Genomic DNA, 16,700 nt, shown 5'->3' with positions numbered 1-16,700 from the left:
CATCTCCTCGGCTTCCCGTTTTCCCTGTATCCCATTTTCCACCTGTATCCTGTTTTCCCATTTTCCCATTTTACCATCACCACCTGTATCCCATTTTCCCTGTATCCCGTATTCCCATTTTCCAGTTTTCCCATTTTCCCATTTTCCCTGTATCCCGTTTTCCCTGTATCCCGTTTTTCCCTGTATCCCGTTTTCCCTGTATCCCGTTTTCCCTGTATCCCGTTTCCCCTGTATCCCGTTTTCCCATTTTCCCGTTTTTCCCTGTATCCCGTTTTTCCCTGTATCCCGTTTTTCCCTGTATCCCGTTTTCCCTGCTCCCCATCTCCTCTTTCACCCCTTTTTCCACCTGTGTCCCATTTTCCCGTGTCTCCCACCTCCCCCTGTATCCCATTTTCCCGTTCTTCCCATTTTCCCACGTATCCCGTTTTTCCCTGCATCCCATCTCCTCTTTCATCCCATTTTCCCTGAATCCCGTCTCTCTTCTCTCACATTCACCCCCGCTTCCCATCTCCTCGGCTTCCCGTTTTCCCTGTATCCCATTTCCCACCTGTATCCTGTTTTCCCATTTTCCCATTTTCCCATCACCACCTGTATCCCGTTTTCCCTGTATCCCATTTTCCCTGTATCCCATTTTCCCTGTATCCCGTTTTCCCTGTATCCCGTTTTCCCATTTTCCCGTTTTTCCCTGTATCCCGTTTTTCCCTGTATCCCATTTTCCCTGTATCCCGTTTTTCCCTGTATCCCGTTTTTCCCTGTATCCTGTTTTCCCTGTATCCCGTTTTTCCCTGTATCCCGTTTTTCCCTGTATCCCGTTTTCCCTGCTCCCCATCTCCTCTTTCATCCCATTTTCCACCTGTATCCCATTTTCCCGTTTTCCACCTGTATCCCGTTTTCCCATTTTCCCATTTTCCCATCACCACCTGTATCCCATTTTCCCTGTATCCCATTTTCCACCTGTATCCTGTTTTCCCTGCATCCCGTTTTCCCATCACCACCTGTATCCCATCACCACCTGTATCCCATTTTCCCTGTATCCCGTTTTCCCTGTATCCCGTTTTCCCTGTATCCCGTTTTCCCTGTATCCCGTTTTCCCATTTTCCCGTTTTCCCATTTTCCCGTTTTCCCTGTAGCTCTTCCGGCACTTCCTTCCCTCCGGAGCCCCATCCAAGGCTCCTTCCTGGCGCTTCCCACTTTTCCCGTCGGGAAATCCCGGGATTTTTGCCCGGAGGGATTTTTTTGGGCCCGACTCCGGAGTTTTCCAAGGATTCCCGGGGAATGTCGGGATCCTCGGCCTCTTCCCGTTCCCTTTTTTCCACCGCTTCCTCAAACGGGCTCTCCGTGATCCCAACATTCCCGGGATCCTTTCCGGGATCCTTCCCGGGATCCATCCCGAGGGAAAACTCGGCGGAACCAGCGGGATTTTCCATGGAAAATTTTTTTTCGGGAATTTCCACACCCCACCCCCCCCCCCCCCCGCCGGTTATCCCGGTTTTTCCGCCTTCCTGGGTGGAGGAACTGCCGGATATCCCACACGGAAAATTCCCGGATTTCCGGGAAAAAGCCAAAAGGATTTCGGCCCTTGGAAAAGCTGGAGGCCGGGATTGGCTTCCAGCTGCCGGGAATTCCCACCTGGAGCACCCCCCAGATTCCCAAATTCTTCCCGATTCCATTCCCGGGATGTCCCTGGGACATTCCCGCATCCCCCGGGGCTTTCCCGATCCCGATATTCCCTGGATATCCTGATCCCGGTGATCCGGATCGGCCTCGGAATCCCTGGAATGCCCCAAGGGATCCCAAACATTCCCAATTCCCTTCTCCGGGAAAACTCCGGCAGATCCCGGGCGATTCCCGGCGCTCGGAATTCCCGAACTTTCCCCATCCCCCTCCCCCCAGCCCGGGAGCTCATCCCGCTTTTCCCACCTGCCCGGAATTTTGGGAAGCGGCTCCCGCTCCCATTCCCGGGGCTTTTCCCGAGGCTGGGATCGGATCCCGGCTGGATCCCGCGGGATCCAGCCGAACTCCGGGATCCCCTCACTCAGCGCGGGGCTTCGGGAAGGAGCCGGGAATGCGGATCCCAGGGAATCCTTCCCGGGATCCCGGGAATTCCGGCCCGAGGAGGAATCCCCCACCCCCATCCCGATCCCGGAGAGGTTTTGGGAATGCCGGCGGGAAAAGCGGGAAGAGGAGTGGAGGGCGGGGATGCTCCTCATCCCAGGGCTGGGAATTCCCGGTGGGAATGGGGAAGCCGGGGGGGGGCTTCCCAAAATTCCAGGTGGGAATTCCTAAATTCCAGGTGGGAATTCCTAAATTCCTAAATTCCAGGTGATTTAGGGAAGCTTGGGAATGCCGGGAGGAAAAGCAAGGATCCCGGGATGTGCCAGGAATTCCACGGGCTGGGAATTCCCGGTGGGAATGGGGAAGGGGGGGAAGGGGGGGGGGGTGGGCGTTTCCCTGAATTCCACGAATTCCACGAATTCCACGAATTCCCTGAATTCCAGGTGGGAATTCCTGCAGCCCCTGGCTGGATTCTTCATTCCTGGCCCAGGGGATCCTTCCCACTCCTGGGATCCCCGGGATCCTGGGAATTCTGGCCCGAGGATCCTTCCCTGAGGAGAAATCCCAATCCCGATCCCAAATCCTGATCCCGATCCTGATCCCAATCCCAAAATGGTTTTGGGAATGCTGGGAATGCCGGGAGGAAAAGCAGTCCCAGGGCTGCGATCCCTGGATGTGCTGGGAATTCCCAGTGGGAATGGGTTCTTCCCTAAATTCCCTGAATTCCCTAAATTCCAGGTGGGAATTCCTATGGAGCCGCAGCCCCTGGCAGGATTCTCTGTTCCTGGCCCAGAGGATCCTTCCCAATCCTGGGATCCACCTGGGAATGGTGTCCAGGGGCACCCGGCTTCTTCCCATCATTCCCATCATTATTCCCATCATTATTCCCATTATTCCCATCATTCCCATCATTCCCATCATTCCCATTATTCCCATCCCCATTCCCATTATTCCCATTCCCATTATTCCCATTATTCCCGTCATTATTCCCATCATTATTCCCATCATTCCCATCATTCCCATCATTCCCATCATTCCCATTATTCCCATCCCCATTCCCATTATTCCCATTCCCATTATTCCCATTCCCATTATTCCCATTCCCATTATTCCCATCATTATTCCCATCATTCCCATCATTCCCATCATTCCCATTATTACCATCCCCATTCCCATCATTCCCATAATTATTCCCATCATTCCCATTATTCCCGTCCCCATTCCCATTATTACCATCATTATTCCCATCATTATTCCCATCATTATTCCCATTATTCCCATCATTCCCATTATTCCCATCATTATTCCCATCATTATTCCCATTATTCCCATCATTCCCATTATTCCCATCATTCCCATCATTCCCATTATTCCCATCCCCATTCCCATTATTCCCATTCCCATTATTCCCATTCCCATTATTCCCATCATTATTCCCATAATTCCCATCATTCCCATCATTCCCATTATTCCCATCCCCATTCCCATTATTACCATCATTATTCCCATCATTATTCCCATCATTATTCCCATAATTCCCATCATTCCCATTATTCCCATTATTCCCATCATTCCCATTATTCCCATCATTATTCCCATCATTATTCCCATCATTCCCATCATTCCCATTATTACCATTATTCCCATTATTCCCATTATTCCCATCATTATTCCCATCATTATTCCCATTATTCCCATCATTCCCATCATTATTCCCACCATTATTCCCATTATTCCCATTATTCCCATCATTATTCCCATCATTATTCCCATTATTCCCATTATTCCCATCATTCCCATTATTCCCATCATTATTCCCATCCCCATTCCCATTATTCCCATTCCCATTATTCCCATCATTCCCATCATTATTCCCATCATTATTCCCATCATTCCCATCATTCCCATTCCCTCAGCTCCTCCTCCTTGCCCTCTGCTCCCAAACTTTCCCCGCTCCAGCTGGGACACCCTGAAAGCCGGGAAGGGATCCCAAAGAGATCCCAAAGAGATCCCAAAGAGATCCCAAAGAGATCCCAAAGAGATCCCACACACCACCACACCCCCCCCCCCCCACAAACCCCACAGGGAATTCCCTTATCCCGTTCCTCGGGATCCCGGATCCCGGATAATCCACCTGGATTCGGCTTTTCTGGGACGGCGAATCCTTCCCTGGAGCGGAGGAATCCCGGGATCCCTGGGGACAGATCCCTCTCTCCGGAGGACGGTCCCTGAGCGGATCCCTGGATCCATGAGCCGATCCCTGAGTGAATCCCTGAGTGGATCCATGAATCCCTGGATCCATGAGCTGGTCCCTGGGTTCCTGAGTGGATCCCTGAGCGGATCCCTGGATCCCGGAGAGGATCCTGGAGAGTATCCCCAGATCCCGGGGCAGTTCCTGGAGCGGGTCCCTGGATCCCCGAGCCGACCCCATAGAGAGGATCCCTGAGCTGATCCCCGGATCCCTGAGCAGATCCCAGGGTGGTTCCCTGGATACCTGAGCAGATCCCTGGATCCCGGAGCAAATCCCCGGGAGGCTCCCTGGATCCCTGAGGCGATCCCTGGGTCCTTGGGTGGCTCCCCAAGTGGATCCCTGGATCCTCGGGCAGATCCCCGGATCCCTGCACCAATCCCCGAGGGGATCCCCGGGTCCCTGGGTGGATCCCTGGGTGGACCCCTGGATCCCTGATACCATCTCTGGATTACCGATCAGATCACCAGATCCCACAGTGGATCCCTGAGTCCACAAGTGGCTCTGTGGGTCCCGGAGTGGATCCCTGAACAGATCCCCAGGCCCCTGAGCTGATCCCTGAGAGTATTCCCAGATCCCAGAGCAGATCCCAGAGCGGATCCCTGGGTCCCTGGGTGGATCCCTGGGTCCCTGGGTGGATCTGTGAACAGATCCCCAGACCCCGGAGTGGATCCCACAACGGATCCCACAACGGATCCCACAACGGATCCCATAGCTGATCCCCAGATCCTGGAGCTGACCCCGGGGTCCTGGAGCTGATCCCGGAGCGGATCCCTGGGTCCTGGAGCGGATCCCTGTGTCCCCGAGTGGATCCATGAGCAGATCCCCAGACCCCTGGGATGATCCCTGAGAGCAGATCCCCAGATCCCAGAGCGGATCCCAGAGCGGATCCCCGAGTCCCAGAGCAGACCCCAGAGCCAATCCCTGGGTCCCTGAGCGGATCTGTGAGCAGATCCCCAGACCCCCGAGCTGATCCCTGGGAGGATCCCCAGATCCCATCCCTGATCCCACGGTGGATCCCCAGATCCCCGGATCCCAGAGCGGATTCCTGGGTCCCCGAGTGGATCCTTGAGCAGATCCCCAGACCCCCGAGCTGATCCCTGAGAGGATCCCCGGATCCCGGAGCGGATCCCCGAGTCCCGGAGTGGATACCGGCGTGGATCCCTGGATCCCATAGCGGGTCCCATAGCCGGATCCCCGGGTCCCGGAGCAGATCCCGGAGCAAATTCCGGGGTCCCCGAGTGGATCCCGTAGCGGATCCCCGGATTCCGGGCCCCCCCCCATTCCCCATTCCCATCCCCGGCAGCAATTCCCGAGCTCCGGCAGCGCCTCCCCCACAGGCGGAGATGCGCAGTTCCCACGCTCCGGGATCCGCAGGGATCCAGAGGGATCCGCAAGGCCGGGAATCTCCCGGGGGGGGTGTGTGTAGGGGGGGAGAGGATCCCAGAAAATTCCCGGTGGGAATCTCGGGGCGGTTGGGAAGGGGAAGGAGCCGCGCTCATCCCGGCCCTTTCCCAACCTCATTCCCACAAGTTTGGGAGGGAATCCTGGGGAAAACGGCGCTTCCATCCCCATCCCGAATCCCGGGAATCCCGGGAATCCCGAATCCCGAATCCCAAACCCCATTCCCGGCGGATCCTCACAGGAGAGCTGGCTGAGGAGGCGGCGGAGCCATCCCATGCTCCCTTTTCCAGCTTTTCCAGAGGCGATTCCCGTCGCTCCGGGAACGGCTCCCGGGAAACCGCCGCTCCCCCCCCCCACTCCCTCCACCCCCGCGCGCTTCCCAAATTCCCGCTTTTCCATTGGAAACGGAGAGCCGGGAATCCCAACCCCGCCGGGATTCGTTGACGGCCGGGATTTCGCGCTTGGAACTGCGGATTCCCAAAAAAAAAACCAAAAAAACCACCCAAAAACCGGGATAACGAACTCACTTTTTCCAAGGGAATTGTTGGAGGAGGGATCCGGCCGGGATTTGGGAGCGGGAGAAGTTGGAGCCGCTTCCCGAGGTTTGGAGGGAGCCGTTCCCACCGCCGGGAATTCTGCGGGCGCTTGCTGCCATCTTCAGGAAAACCGGGAGAGAAAATTCCAGCCGGAATTCCAAACACACCCACCCCCCCCCACCCCCAGCTCAGAATTCCAAGGAATTCGGGGCTTCCCGGCCCTCAGAACCCCGCGGAGAATTCCATGGTTTAACTTGGATCGTTCCCCTTCCCGACGGGTTTTTAGGGAAGTGGGAATTTTTTTTCCCACCCCCCCCCCCAAGGAAAATCCTGGAAAAGATTTGGGAATGAGGGAAAGGGCGCTCAGGACGATCCCGGGGGGATTCTCCCGGTTTTCCTCATCCACGAGGAAAGGGATGGGATCATCCCGGGTTTTTCCCCCCCCCCACCCCGTCTCGGGAATTCCTGGATGGAATCCTTTGGATTTTTTTCCCAAGGGAATGGGATATCCCAAAAAAATCCAGCAGGAATTTATCCCTGCCCGGGATGTTCCCGCTCCTTCTCCATCCCAAAGCGGCCCCGTCAGGGATGCGGAATTCCCTGGGAAAGGAAAGATTCCCTCGGATCTCCAGGAAGGGAAAAGAGCGGGATTTGGGGGAAGCTGAGGCCGGGAAAGGCCTGGAATTTTTTCCATGTGGGGGCTCCCCCCCCCCATCCCCCCATCCCATCCCATTCCCAGCCTCCTGACATTTCCATGGAAACCGTGGATACAAATTCCATGGCAACCCCATGGCAACGCCGCCGTTCCCGCATCCCGGAGGCGGGAGAGGCCCGGGAACGCTGAGAGCTCCTTTCCCGGCCTTTCATGGAATTCATGGAATTCCCAGGAATCCTGGAGCTGGCCGTGGGGATCAAGGGATCGGCCCGGAGCCGGAGGAGGCTGGAAAATCCCCGGGAATGGGAATGGGGAGAGGGATCCCCGTCCAGGGGCGCTCCCAGGGATTCTCTGGGAATTCCTGCCCAAGCTCCCAGCCCCAGCTCCCCTTTCCCAGTGGGAAGCCATTCCCTGGCTCCTGGCCCTGCGGCCCTTTCCCAAATCCCAGCTCTCCCGGAGCCCCTGGAGCCTCGGGAAGCGGCTCCCAGCATTCCCGGGATCCCTTTTCCCGATCCGGCTGCACATTCCCGGCTCTCCCAGCCCCAGGATTGGGTCCAGCCCCATCCCGACTCCTCCTGGAGAAGGAATTTCGGGATCCGGGAGCCTCACTGGGAATCTCGGGACTCCGGGAAGGGTCTCCCTTCCCTTTCCCATCCCCGAATTCCATAAAAACCCCTCGGGATGGATCCTGAGTGTTCTTTATCTTGGAATGCTGAACTGATTTTGGGAAGAGACCTTCAATCCCAATCCCAATCCCATCCCATCCCATCCCACCCCATCAGCGGTGACACAATTCCCACTATCCCAGGCTGCTCCAACTTTTCCTTGGGACACTTCCAGGGACGGAGCAGCCACAGAAATCCCTGGGAATCCCATCCCAGCGCCTCCCCACATTCCGACCCCAGCTCCTTTCGGCTGGATCCCAGCGGGAAAAAGCGGGAGGAGCTCTCCCGGTGCCGTTTTTCCCGGTGCTTCCCACGAAAACGCGCCGGGATTTGGGAAAATAGGGAAAAGGGGGGGAGGGGAGGCGTCCATGATGCTCCCCCCGTTGCCAAGCAACGGGAAGAGCCATCGCGCATGCGCAGCATCGCTCAGGCCACACTCACGTCGTGTTGCTTAGCAACGAGCGACGCTTTTGTATCTGCGCATGCGCAGCAGCGCTCCGGTAACACCCCCCCGAGCGTTGCTTAGCAACGAGGAACGCTCTTGACTCGGAGCATGCGCAGTGAGCGCAGCGCATCCCCCCGTTGCCGTGGCAACGAGAGCTGCACATGCGCAGGAGCGGGCGCTCACCTGCGCTCAGGTGTCCCCATGGAGGATGGGGAGAGCGGGGCGGCCCCGGGACCGCAGCTGGAACCGGCAGAGCCCGAACCTCATCCCGATCCTCATCCCGAACCTCATCCCGATCCCGAACCTCATCCCGAACCTCATCCCGAACCTGGGGCTGATCCCGAACCTGGGGCTGATCCCGAACCCGGGGCTGATCCCGAGCCCAAACCCGGGGCTGATCCCGGGCCCGAACCCGAGTCCGGGGCGGATTGGGAGCGGCAGCAGCGAATCGCCGCCCGTCGGAACCGCCTCGATGCCCGGCGCAGGTGAGGGCCGGGGAACCGGGCCGGGGAACCGGGACCGTGAGAGGAACCGGGCCGGGGAACCGGGACCGTGAGAGGAACCGGGCCGGGGAACCGGGACCGTGAGAGGAACCGGGCCGGGGAACCGGGACCGTGAGGGGAACCGGGATGGTGAGGGGAACCGGGCCCATGAGAGGAACCGGGACCGTAAGAGGAACTGGGCCAGTGAGGAGAACTGAGCCGGTGAGGAGAACCGGGCCCGGGAGAGGAACTGGGCTGGTGAGGGGAACCAGGGCAATGAGAACCGGGCCAGAGAGGGGAACCGGTGAGGAAGAGGGAACCAGGCCGGTGAGAAGAACCGGGCCAGAGAGAGGAACCGGTGAGGAATGGGGGAACCGGGCCGGTGAGGAGAACCCGGCCAGTGAGGAGAACCAGGACAGTGAGGAGAACCGGGACAGTGAGAGGAACCGGGCCAGTGAGAGGAACCGGGCCAGTGAGGAGAACTGGGCCAGAGAGGTGAACCGGGACAGTGAGAGGAACCGGGCTGGTGAGGGCAACCAGGCCAGTGAGGAGAACCGGGACCGTGAGAGGAACTGGTGAGGAATGGGGGAACCGGGATGGTGAGAGGAACCGGGACAGTGAGAGGAACCAGGGCAGTGAGGGGAACTGGGACGGTGAGGAGAACCGGGACGGTGAGGAGAACCGGGACAGTGAGGGGAATCGGGAACCCCCCTCCCCCCCGAGAGAGATCCCGGCGTTCCGCGCTGGGATGGGATCCAGGCCCTTCCCGAGCATTGGGGAGAGGTTGGCGTGGGAAATATTCCCACTTTTCCCTGTTTTCTTAAAAAAAAAAGTGGGAAATATTCCCACTTTTCCCTGTTTTCCTAAAAAAAAAAAGTGGGAAATATTCCCACTTTTCCCTGTTTTCCTAAAAAAAAAAAGTGTGAAATATTCCCACTTTTCCCTGTTTTCCTGCCAGGGAAGCCCTTGGGGAGAAGGTGGAGCAGGAGGAGGAGGAGGAGAAGGAAGAGGAGAGGAAGAGCCTGAAGCTGATCCAGGAGACCGGGAAGGTGAGGAAAAAATGGGAATCTCCTCTTGGATCCCTCCTTATCCCTCGTTTTGCTCTTTTATGGACAAAAAAGAAGAGAGGAATTCCCCAGGACTGGGATCGAGGCTGGATCCTTGGGATCGGTGGGAATTTCCTCTTGGATCCGGCTTTATCCCTTGTTTGGATCCTCAGTGGGACAAAAATCCGGGGGAGAAACTCCCCAGGATCGGGATTTGGGATGGGAATTTCCTCTTGGATCCATCCTCGATCCCTGTTTTCCTCCTGGGATTTGGGATCCGACGGGAATTTCCTCTTGGATCCATCCCCAGTCCCTGTTTTCCTCCTGGGATTTGGGATCCAATGGGAATTTCCTCTTGGATCCATCCTCGATCCCTTGTTTGGATCCTCGGTGGGACAAAAATCCAGGAGAGAAACTCCAGGATCGGGATTTGGGATCTGACGGGAATTTCTTCTTGGATCCATCCTCAATCCCTGTTTTCCTCCTGGAATTTGGGATCTGACGGGAATTTCCTCTTGGATCCATCCCGAATCCCTGTTTTCCTCCTGGGATTTGGGATCCGACGGGAATTTCCTCTTGGATCCATCCCCAGTCCCTGTTTTCCTCCTGGGATTTGGGATCCAACAGGAATTTCCTCTTGGATCCATCCTCGATCCCTTGTTTGGATCCTCGGTGGGAAAAAAATCCAGGAGAGAAACTCCAGGATCGGGATTTGGGATCTGACGGGAATTTCCTCTTGGATCCCTCCTCAATCCCCGTTTTCCTGTTCGGTGTCGCCTTGATGGGACAAAAAAACAGGAAAGAAACTCCCCAGGATCGGGATTTGGGATGTGATGGAAATTTCCTCTTGGATCCATCCCCAATCCCTGTTTTCCTCCTGGGATTTGGGATCCGATGGGAATTTCCTCTTGGATCCATCCTCGATCCCTTGTTTGGATCCTCGGTGGGACAAAAATCCAGGAGAGAAACTCCAGGATCGGGATTTGGGATCCGACGGGAATTTCCCCTCGGATCCCTCCTCATCCCAAATTTTCCTCCTCGACGGGCCAAAAACCGGGAGAGGAGCTCCCAGGGACGGGGATTCCAGCTGGATCCTTGGGATTGGATTCCCGCCCATCCCGGGGACGGGGAGGATCCGGGACCGGCGCATTCCAAGGCGGAATTCCCGGCAGGTCCTGGCCAAGCTCCTGTTCCACGGGACGCAGCTGGTGACCAACGTCCAGGTGGAATCCGATCTCCGGGAATGGCGGAGGCGGGAAAAGGAGGGCCCGGAGAAGCTGAGGAGGTGAGCGGGAAGGGGCCGGGAGTTTGGGAATGCCGCCGGATTCCCGTGGGAAATTTCGGGATTTGGGATTTCGGCTGGGATTTGGGAAAGGGCCGCAGGGCCAGGAGCCAGGGAATGGATTCCCACTGGGAAAGGGGAGCTGGGGCTGGGAGCTTGGGAAGGAATTCCCGGAGAATCCCTGGATCCCTGGTGGTGACCAAGGAATTGGGAATCCTGAATCCCCAGGATTGGGATTGGAATGGGATGGGATTTAAAATCCCTGGATCCCATCCCAAACCAATACAGGATTCTGGGATCCAGGACACTCAGGATCCATCCCGAGGGACTTTTATGGAATTCAGGGATGGAAAAGGGAAGGGAGACCCCTCCTGGAGTTGGGAATTCCCAGTGAAGCCCCTGGATCCCGAAATTCCTTCCCGGCAAGGAGTCGGGATGGGGCTGGATCCAATCCAGGAGAGCCGGAGAGGGATTTGGGAAAAGGGCCCGGAATTCTGGGACAGGGAACGGCTCCCACTGCCCCAGGGTCGGGATTTCGGGATTTTGGGATCTTGGGAAGGAATCCCCGGCTGGGCTGGAATTCCCAGAGAATCCCTGGGAGCTCCCAAGGAAAGGCGGGATCACCCTGGGATGGCGGGGTTGGAATGGGAAGGGATTGAAGATCCACGGATCCCATCCCAAACCACCCGGGAATCTCCCCTTGGAATTCCTGGGCGCATTCCTGGGAAGGCCCTGCCCATCCCCCTCCTCCGACAGCGGGATTTTTCCTGCTGGGATTTTCCCGAAGCCCTTCCAGCCTCTGGCATTCCCTGACCCTCCCCAGGATCCTTCCTGGCCGCTCCCATCCCGCTTTTCCATCAGCCGCATTCCCGGGATTTGGCAAGCCCAAATCCACGCTCCCGCTGCCTTTGGAGCAGCTCCCGGCCGGAGCAGGATGCATCCATCGCTCCACGGGAATTCCCAGCGGGAATCTCCTCCGGGAAGCGGCTGCCGGCAATTCCGGGAATTTGGGGGTGGCTCCGGCAGGAATTTCCCAGGAGAAGCTCCAGGGATGCGGCGCTCGGGGACGCGGAAGCGCCGGGAATGGCCGGATTCCCTGGGCTGCTCCAAACCTTCATCCCTAACGGGATTCCGGGAAGGGATTCCGGGAAGGAAACGGATTTCGGGGTTTCGGGAAGGGATTCTGGGATTCCGGGATGGGATTTAGGAAAGGAATTTATGGAAGGGAAGGGATTTCGGGAAGGGATTCAGGGAAGGGATTCAGGGAAGGAACGGGATGTAGGGAAGGGGTGTTGGGAAGGGATTTAGGGAATGCATTTAGGGAAGGAAACGGATTTCGGGAAGGGACTTTGGGATTTAGGGAACGGATTCTGGGAAAGGATTCAGGGAAGGAAAAGGATTTAGGTAAGGGATTCCGGGAAGGGATTCCAGGAAGGGATTCCGGGAAGGGATTTCGGGAAGGGATTTAGGGAAGGGATGCTGGGAAGGGATTTAGGGATTCAGGGAAGGGATTTAGGGAAGGGGTTCAGGGAAAGGATTCAGGGAAGGAAAGGAATTTAGGGAACGGATTTAAGGAAGGGATTCCAGGAAGGAATTTACGGAAGGGAAGGAATTTAGGGAAAGGATTTCAGGAAGGGATGCTGGGAAGGAAAGGGATGTAGGGAAGGGGTGTTGGGAAGGGATTTAGGAAGGGGAAGGGATTTAGGGAATGGAAGGGATTTAGGGAAGGGATTTTGGGATTCAGGGAAGGGATTTTGGGATTTAGAGAAGGGATTTTGGGAAGGGATTCTTGAAAGGAAAGGGATGTAGGGAAGGGTTGTTGGGAAGGGATTTAGGGAATGGAAGGGATTCTGGGAAGGGATTTTGGGATTTTGGGAAGGGATTTAGGGAAAGGATTCAAGGAAAGGAGAAGGAATTTAGGGAAGGGATTCAGGGAGGGGATTTTGGGATTTCAGGAAGGGATTTAGGGAAGGGAAAGGATTTAGGGAAGGGATTCAGGGAAGGGATTTTGGGATTTAGGGAAGGGATTTCGGGAAGGGATTCAGGGAAAGGAGAAGGAATTTCGGGAAGGGATTCAGGGAAAGGATTCGGGAAAGGAAAGGGATTTAGGGGAGGGATTTAGGGAATGGAGGGGATTTAGGGAAGGGATGTAAGGAAGGGATTCAGGAAAGGAAAGGGATTCAGGGAAGGAATTTAGGGAAGTGAAGGGAATCCAGGAAGGGATTTAGGGATTCCGGGAAGGGAATTAGGGAAGGGAATGGAAGGGATTCCGGGAAGGGATTTAGGGAAGTGAAGGGATTCCAGGAAGGGATTTAGGGAATAGAAGGGATTCCGGGAAGGGATTTAGGGAAGGGATTTAGGGAAGTGAAGGGATTCCGGGAAGGGATTCCAGGAAGGGATTTAGGGAATGGAAGGGATTCCGTGAAGGGATTTAGGGAATGGAAACACCCCGGGCTTGGAGCTATTCCAGCCCTATCCCAGCTCCGCCATTCCCTGGCTTCCCACAGGCTGGAAAAGCTGGAGACGGAGGCCAAGCGCGGCGCGGAAAAGTTGTCGGAGATCAACTCCAGGTGGGGCTCGGCCGAGGAGCTGAAGGTGCCGCAGGAATTGTGGGAATTGCTGGAGCAGCAGCAGGAGCAGTGCCAGCAGCTCCTGGCCGAGAAGAACTGGCTGATCCAAGAGCTCCGGCAGGTACCCAGGAACAGCCGGAGCCGCTCCCGGTGCTGGGAGAGCCGGGAATGTGCAGCCGGATCGGGGGAAGGATCCCGGGAATGCTGGGAGCCGCTTCCCGAGGCTCCAGGGGCTCCGGGAGAGCTGGGATTTGGGAAAGGGCCGCAGGGCCAGGAGCCAGGGAATGGCTTCCCACTGGGAAAGGGGAGCTGGGGCTGGGAGCTTGGGAAGGAATTCCCAGAGAATCCCTGGGATGAATCCCCAAGGAAAGGCCGGATCACCCTGGGATCGGGGTTGGGATTGGACTGGGCCAATCCTTGAGGTCTCCTCCCAACCACTCCAGGATCATTCCGTGTCCTGCCCTTTCCCTGAGGATTCCCGCTGAATTCCCGCTGATTCCAGGCTCCCATTCCCTGTTTTTCCCAGGAGCTGCAGGCCAGGGATGAGCGGTACGAGCAGGCCCTGAAGGAGCAGGCAGAGGAGATCCGGCTGCTCCTGGAGAGGATGGAAGAGCAGACCCGGAATATGCTCAGGACCTACCGGCACCACCTCCGGCAGATCGAGGTGACCAGTTCCCGGGAAAACCGGGAAAAGCGGGAAAAACCCCTGCTCCGCTTCTCCGGATTTTTATGGGGAAAAAGAAAAAAAAAATCCCAGAAATCCTCGGATTTGCGGTGCTGGGATGAAATCCTGCTGGATGAGGCGGGAATGCGGAGCTCCGAGGGGTTGGGAATGACTCTGGAATTTCCCGTTTTCCCGGGATCCCAGGCTGGAATTTCCGTCTCTCCCGCAGAAAACCTTTGAGGAGGAGCGCCGGGAAATGCTGGCCAACAACCGGGAAAGGTGGAACGAGGCCATCCGGGCCCACAACGAGCAGGAGGTGAATCCCACGGGAATTTTGGGAATCGCTGAGGCCGGAAAAACCCTCTGGGATCACCCATTCCCGGACCGTTCCCATCTCCAAAGGGTCAAATCCACATGGATTCCAATCCCATTGGGAATGGGGGCTCCACCCTGCCCCGTCTGGAAAACCCCTGGATGTTGGGAATTGTTCCCCATATCCAAGAAAACCTCCCTTGGCAATTTCCCTGTTTTCCTGGCTTTTCCGGGAATTCCAGAGGGGGGAAAGATCCCTCTGGAGCCTCCTTTTCTCCAGGCTGAGCCCCTTTCCCAGCTCCAGCCCCGTTCCCAACCCCTTCCCTGTCCGTGTCCCGCTTGGAATGTCGGGATCGGCTTGGAATGTCGGGATCGGCTCTGCCCTGCGGGGCGGCGGGAGGGAGCTGGAATTTCTGGGATTGGGGTGGGAACGGGATGGGATGGGATAATGGGATGGGATGGGATAATGGGATGGGATGGGATAATGGGATGGGATGGGATAATGGGATGGGATGGGATGGGATGGGATAATGGCATGGGATGGGATAATGGGATGGGATGGGATGGGATGGGATAATGGGATGGGATGGGATAATGGGATGGGATGGGATAATGGGATTGGAAAAGGTGGAATGATGTGGAATGAGGTTGGGTGAGGTTGGATGGGCTGGGATGAGATGGAATGAAGGTTTGGATGAGGTTGGATGGGATTGGGTGGGTTTGGAAAAGGCGGAATGAGGTTGGATGGGATGGGATTGGATGGGTTTGGATAAGTTGGAATGAAGTGGGATGGGTTGGGATGGGGTGGGATGAGATGGGATTGGATGGGATTGGATGGGGTTGGATGGGGATGGGGATGATTGGATGAGGTGGGATGAGATGGGATGGGATGGGATGACTTGAAATGAGGTGGGATGGGGTTGGATAAGGTGGGATGAGGTTGGATGGGGTGGGATGAGGTTGGATGAGATGGGGTGAGGTTGGATCTGTTTGGAAGAGGTTGGATGAGGTGGGATGGGTTTGGATAAGGTGGGGTGGGATGTGATGGGATGAAGTGGATGGGTTTGGATGAGGTTGGATGAGGTTGGATGACATTGGATGAGGTGAGATGAGATGGGATGAGGTTGGATGGGTTTGGATGGGGTTGGATGAGATGGGATGTTGTTGGATGAGATTGGATACGGTTGGATGAGGTTGGATGGGGTTGGATCAGTTGGAATGAGGTGGGATGAGGTTGGATGACATTGGATGGGTTTAGACGCGGTTGGATGAGGTTGGATGGGATTGGATGGGTTTGGATGGGATTGGATGGCATTGGATGAGATGGGCTGGCTTTGGATGAGGTTGGATGAGGTGGGCTGGGATTGGATGGGTTTGGATGGGTTTAGATGTGGTTGGATGAGGTTGGATGGGATTGGATGGGTTTGGATGAGGTTGGATGAGGTTGGATGGGATTGGATGGGTTTGGATGAGGTTGGATGAGGTTGGATTGGGTTGGATGGGATGGGATGAGTTGGAATGAGGTGGGATGAGGTGGGATGAGATGAGATAAGGTTGGATGGGATTGGATGGGTTTGGATGGGATTGGATGGGATTGGATGGGATTGGATGTGTTTGGAAGAGGTTGGATGGGATTGGATGGGATTGGATGTGTTTGGAAGAGGTTGGATGGGATTGGATGGGTTTGGATGGGATTGGATGGGATTGGATGGGATTGGATGTGTTTGGAAGAGGTTGGATGGGATTGGATGGGTTTGGATGGGATTGGATGGGATTGGATGTGTTTGGAAGAGGTTGGATGGGATTGGATGGGTTTGGATGGGATTGGATGGGATTGGATGGGATTGGATGGGTTTGGAAGAAGTTGGATGGGATTGGATGTGTTTGGAAGAGGTTGGATGAGGTTGGATGGGTTTGGATGTGTTTGGAAGAGGTTGGATGGTATTGGATGGTATTGGATGGTATTGGATGGGATTGGATGGGATTGGATGTGTTTGGAAGAAGTTGGATGTGTTTGGATGGGATTGGAAGAGTTTGGATGAGGTCGGACGGGCTGAGGCCCCGGGTGCTCCCGCAGCTGGAATTCCTGCGGCAGCGGATGGAGAAGGCGCGGGAGTTTGAGCAGCAGCTGAACGAGCTGCAGGCCGAGAGCGTGGAGAGCTACGACCGCATGAAATCCCAGCTGGAACAGGACGTGCAGGTGCCGGGAAAAACCCCGGAATCACCCCCGGGAATCCTGGAATGCTTCGGCTTGGAGGGGACCTCACATCCCATCCCATTCCGACATCCCAGCTTGCTCCGACCTTTCCTTGGATGCTCCCGGGGATCCAGGGTCA

General features: G+C 56.2%; 1 protein-coding gene across 1 annotated transcript in view; it reads right to left on the bottom strand.

The window, feature by feature from the left end:
- The window catches only part of PTK2B (protein tyrosine kinase 2 beta), a 68,810-nt gene that overhangs the window by 48,913 nt on the left and 3,197 nt on the right, over positions 1–16,700 (bottom strand). The window contains exon 3 of the mRNA XM_088052639.1: positions 6,235–6,362. Within this exon, the coding sequence (XP_087908765.1) occupies positions 6,235–6,362 (128 nt within the window). The remainder of the gene's footprint in view (positions 1–6,234; positions 6,363–16,700) is intronic.

The sequence above is a fragment of the Pseudopodoces humilis genome, chromosome 3, assembly GCF_049639895.1.
Source record: "Pseudopodoces humilis isolate 2021_Gansu_Grassland_sample_001 chromosome 3, ASM4963989v1, whole genome shotgun sequence".
Taxonomy (NCBI): domain Eukaryota; kingdom Metazoa; phylum Chordata; class Aves; order Passeriformes; family Paridae; genus Pseudopodoces; species Pseudopodoces humilis.
This window is presented reverse-complemented; position numbering and strand designations above follow the sequence as displayed.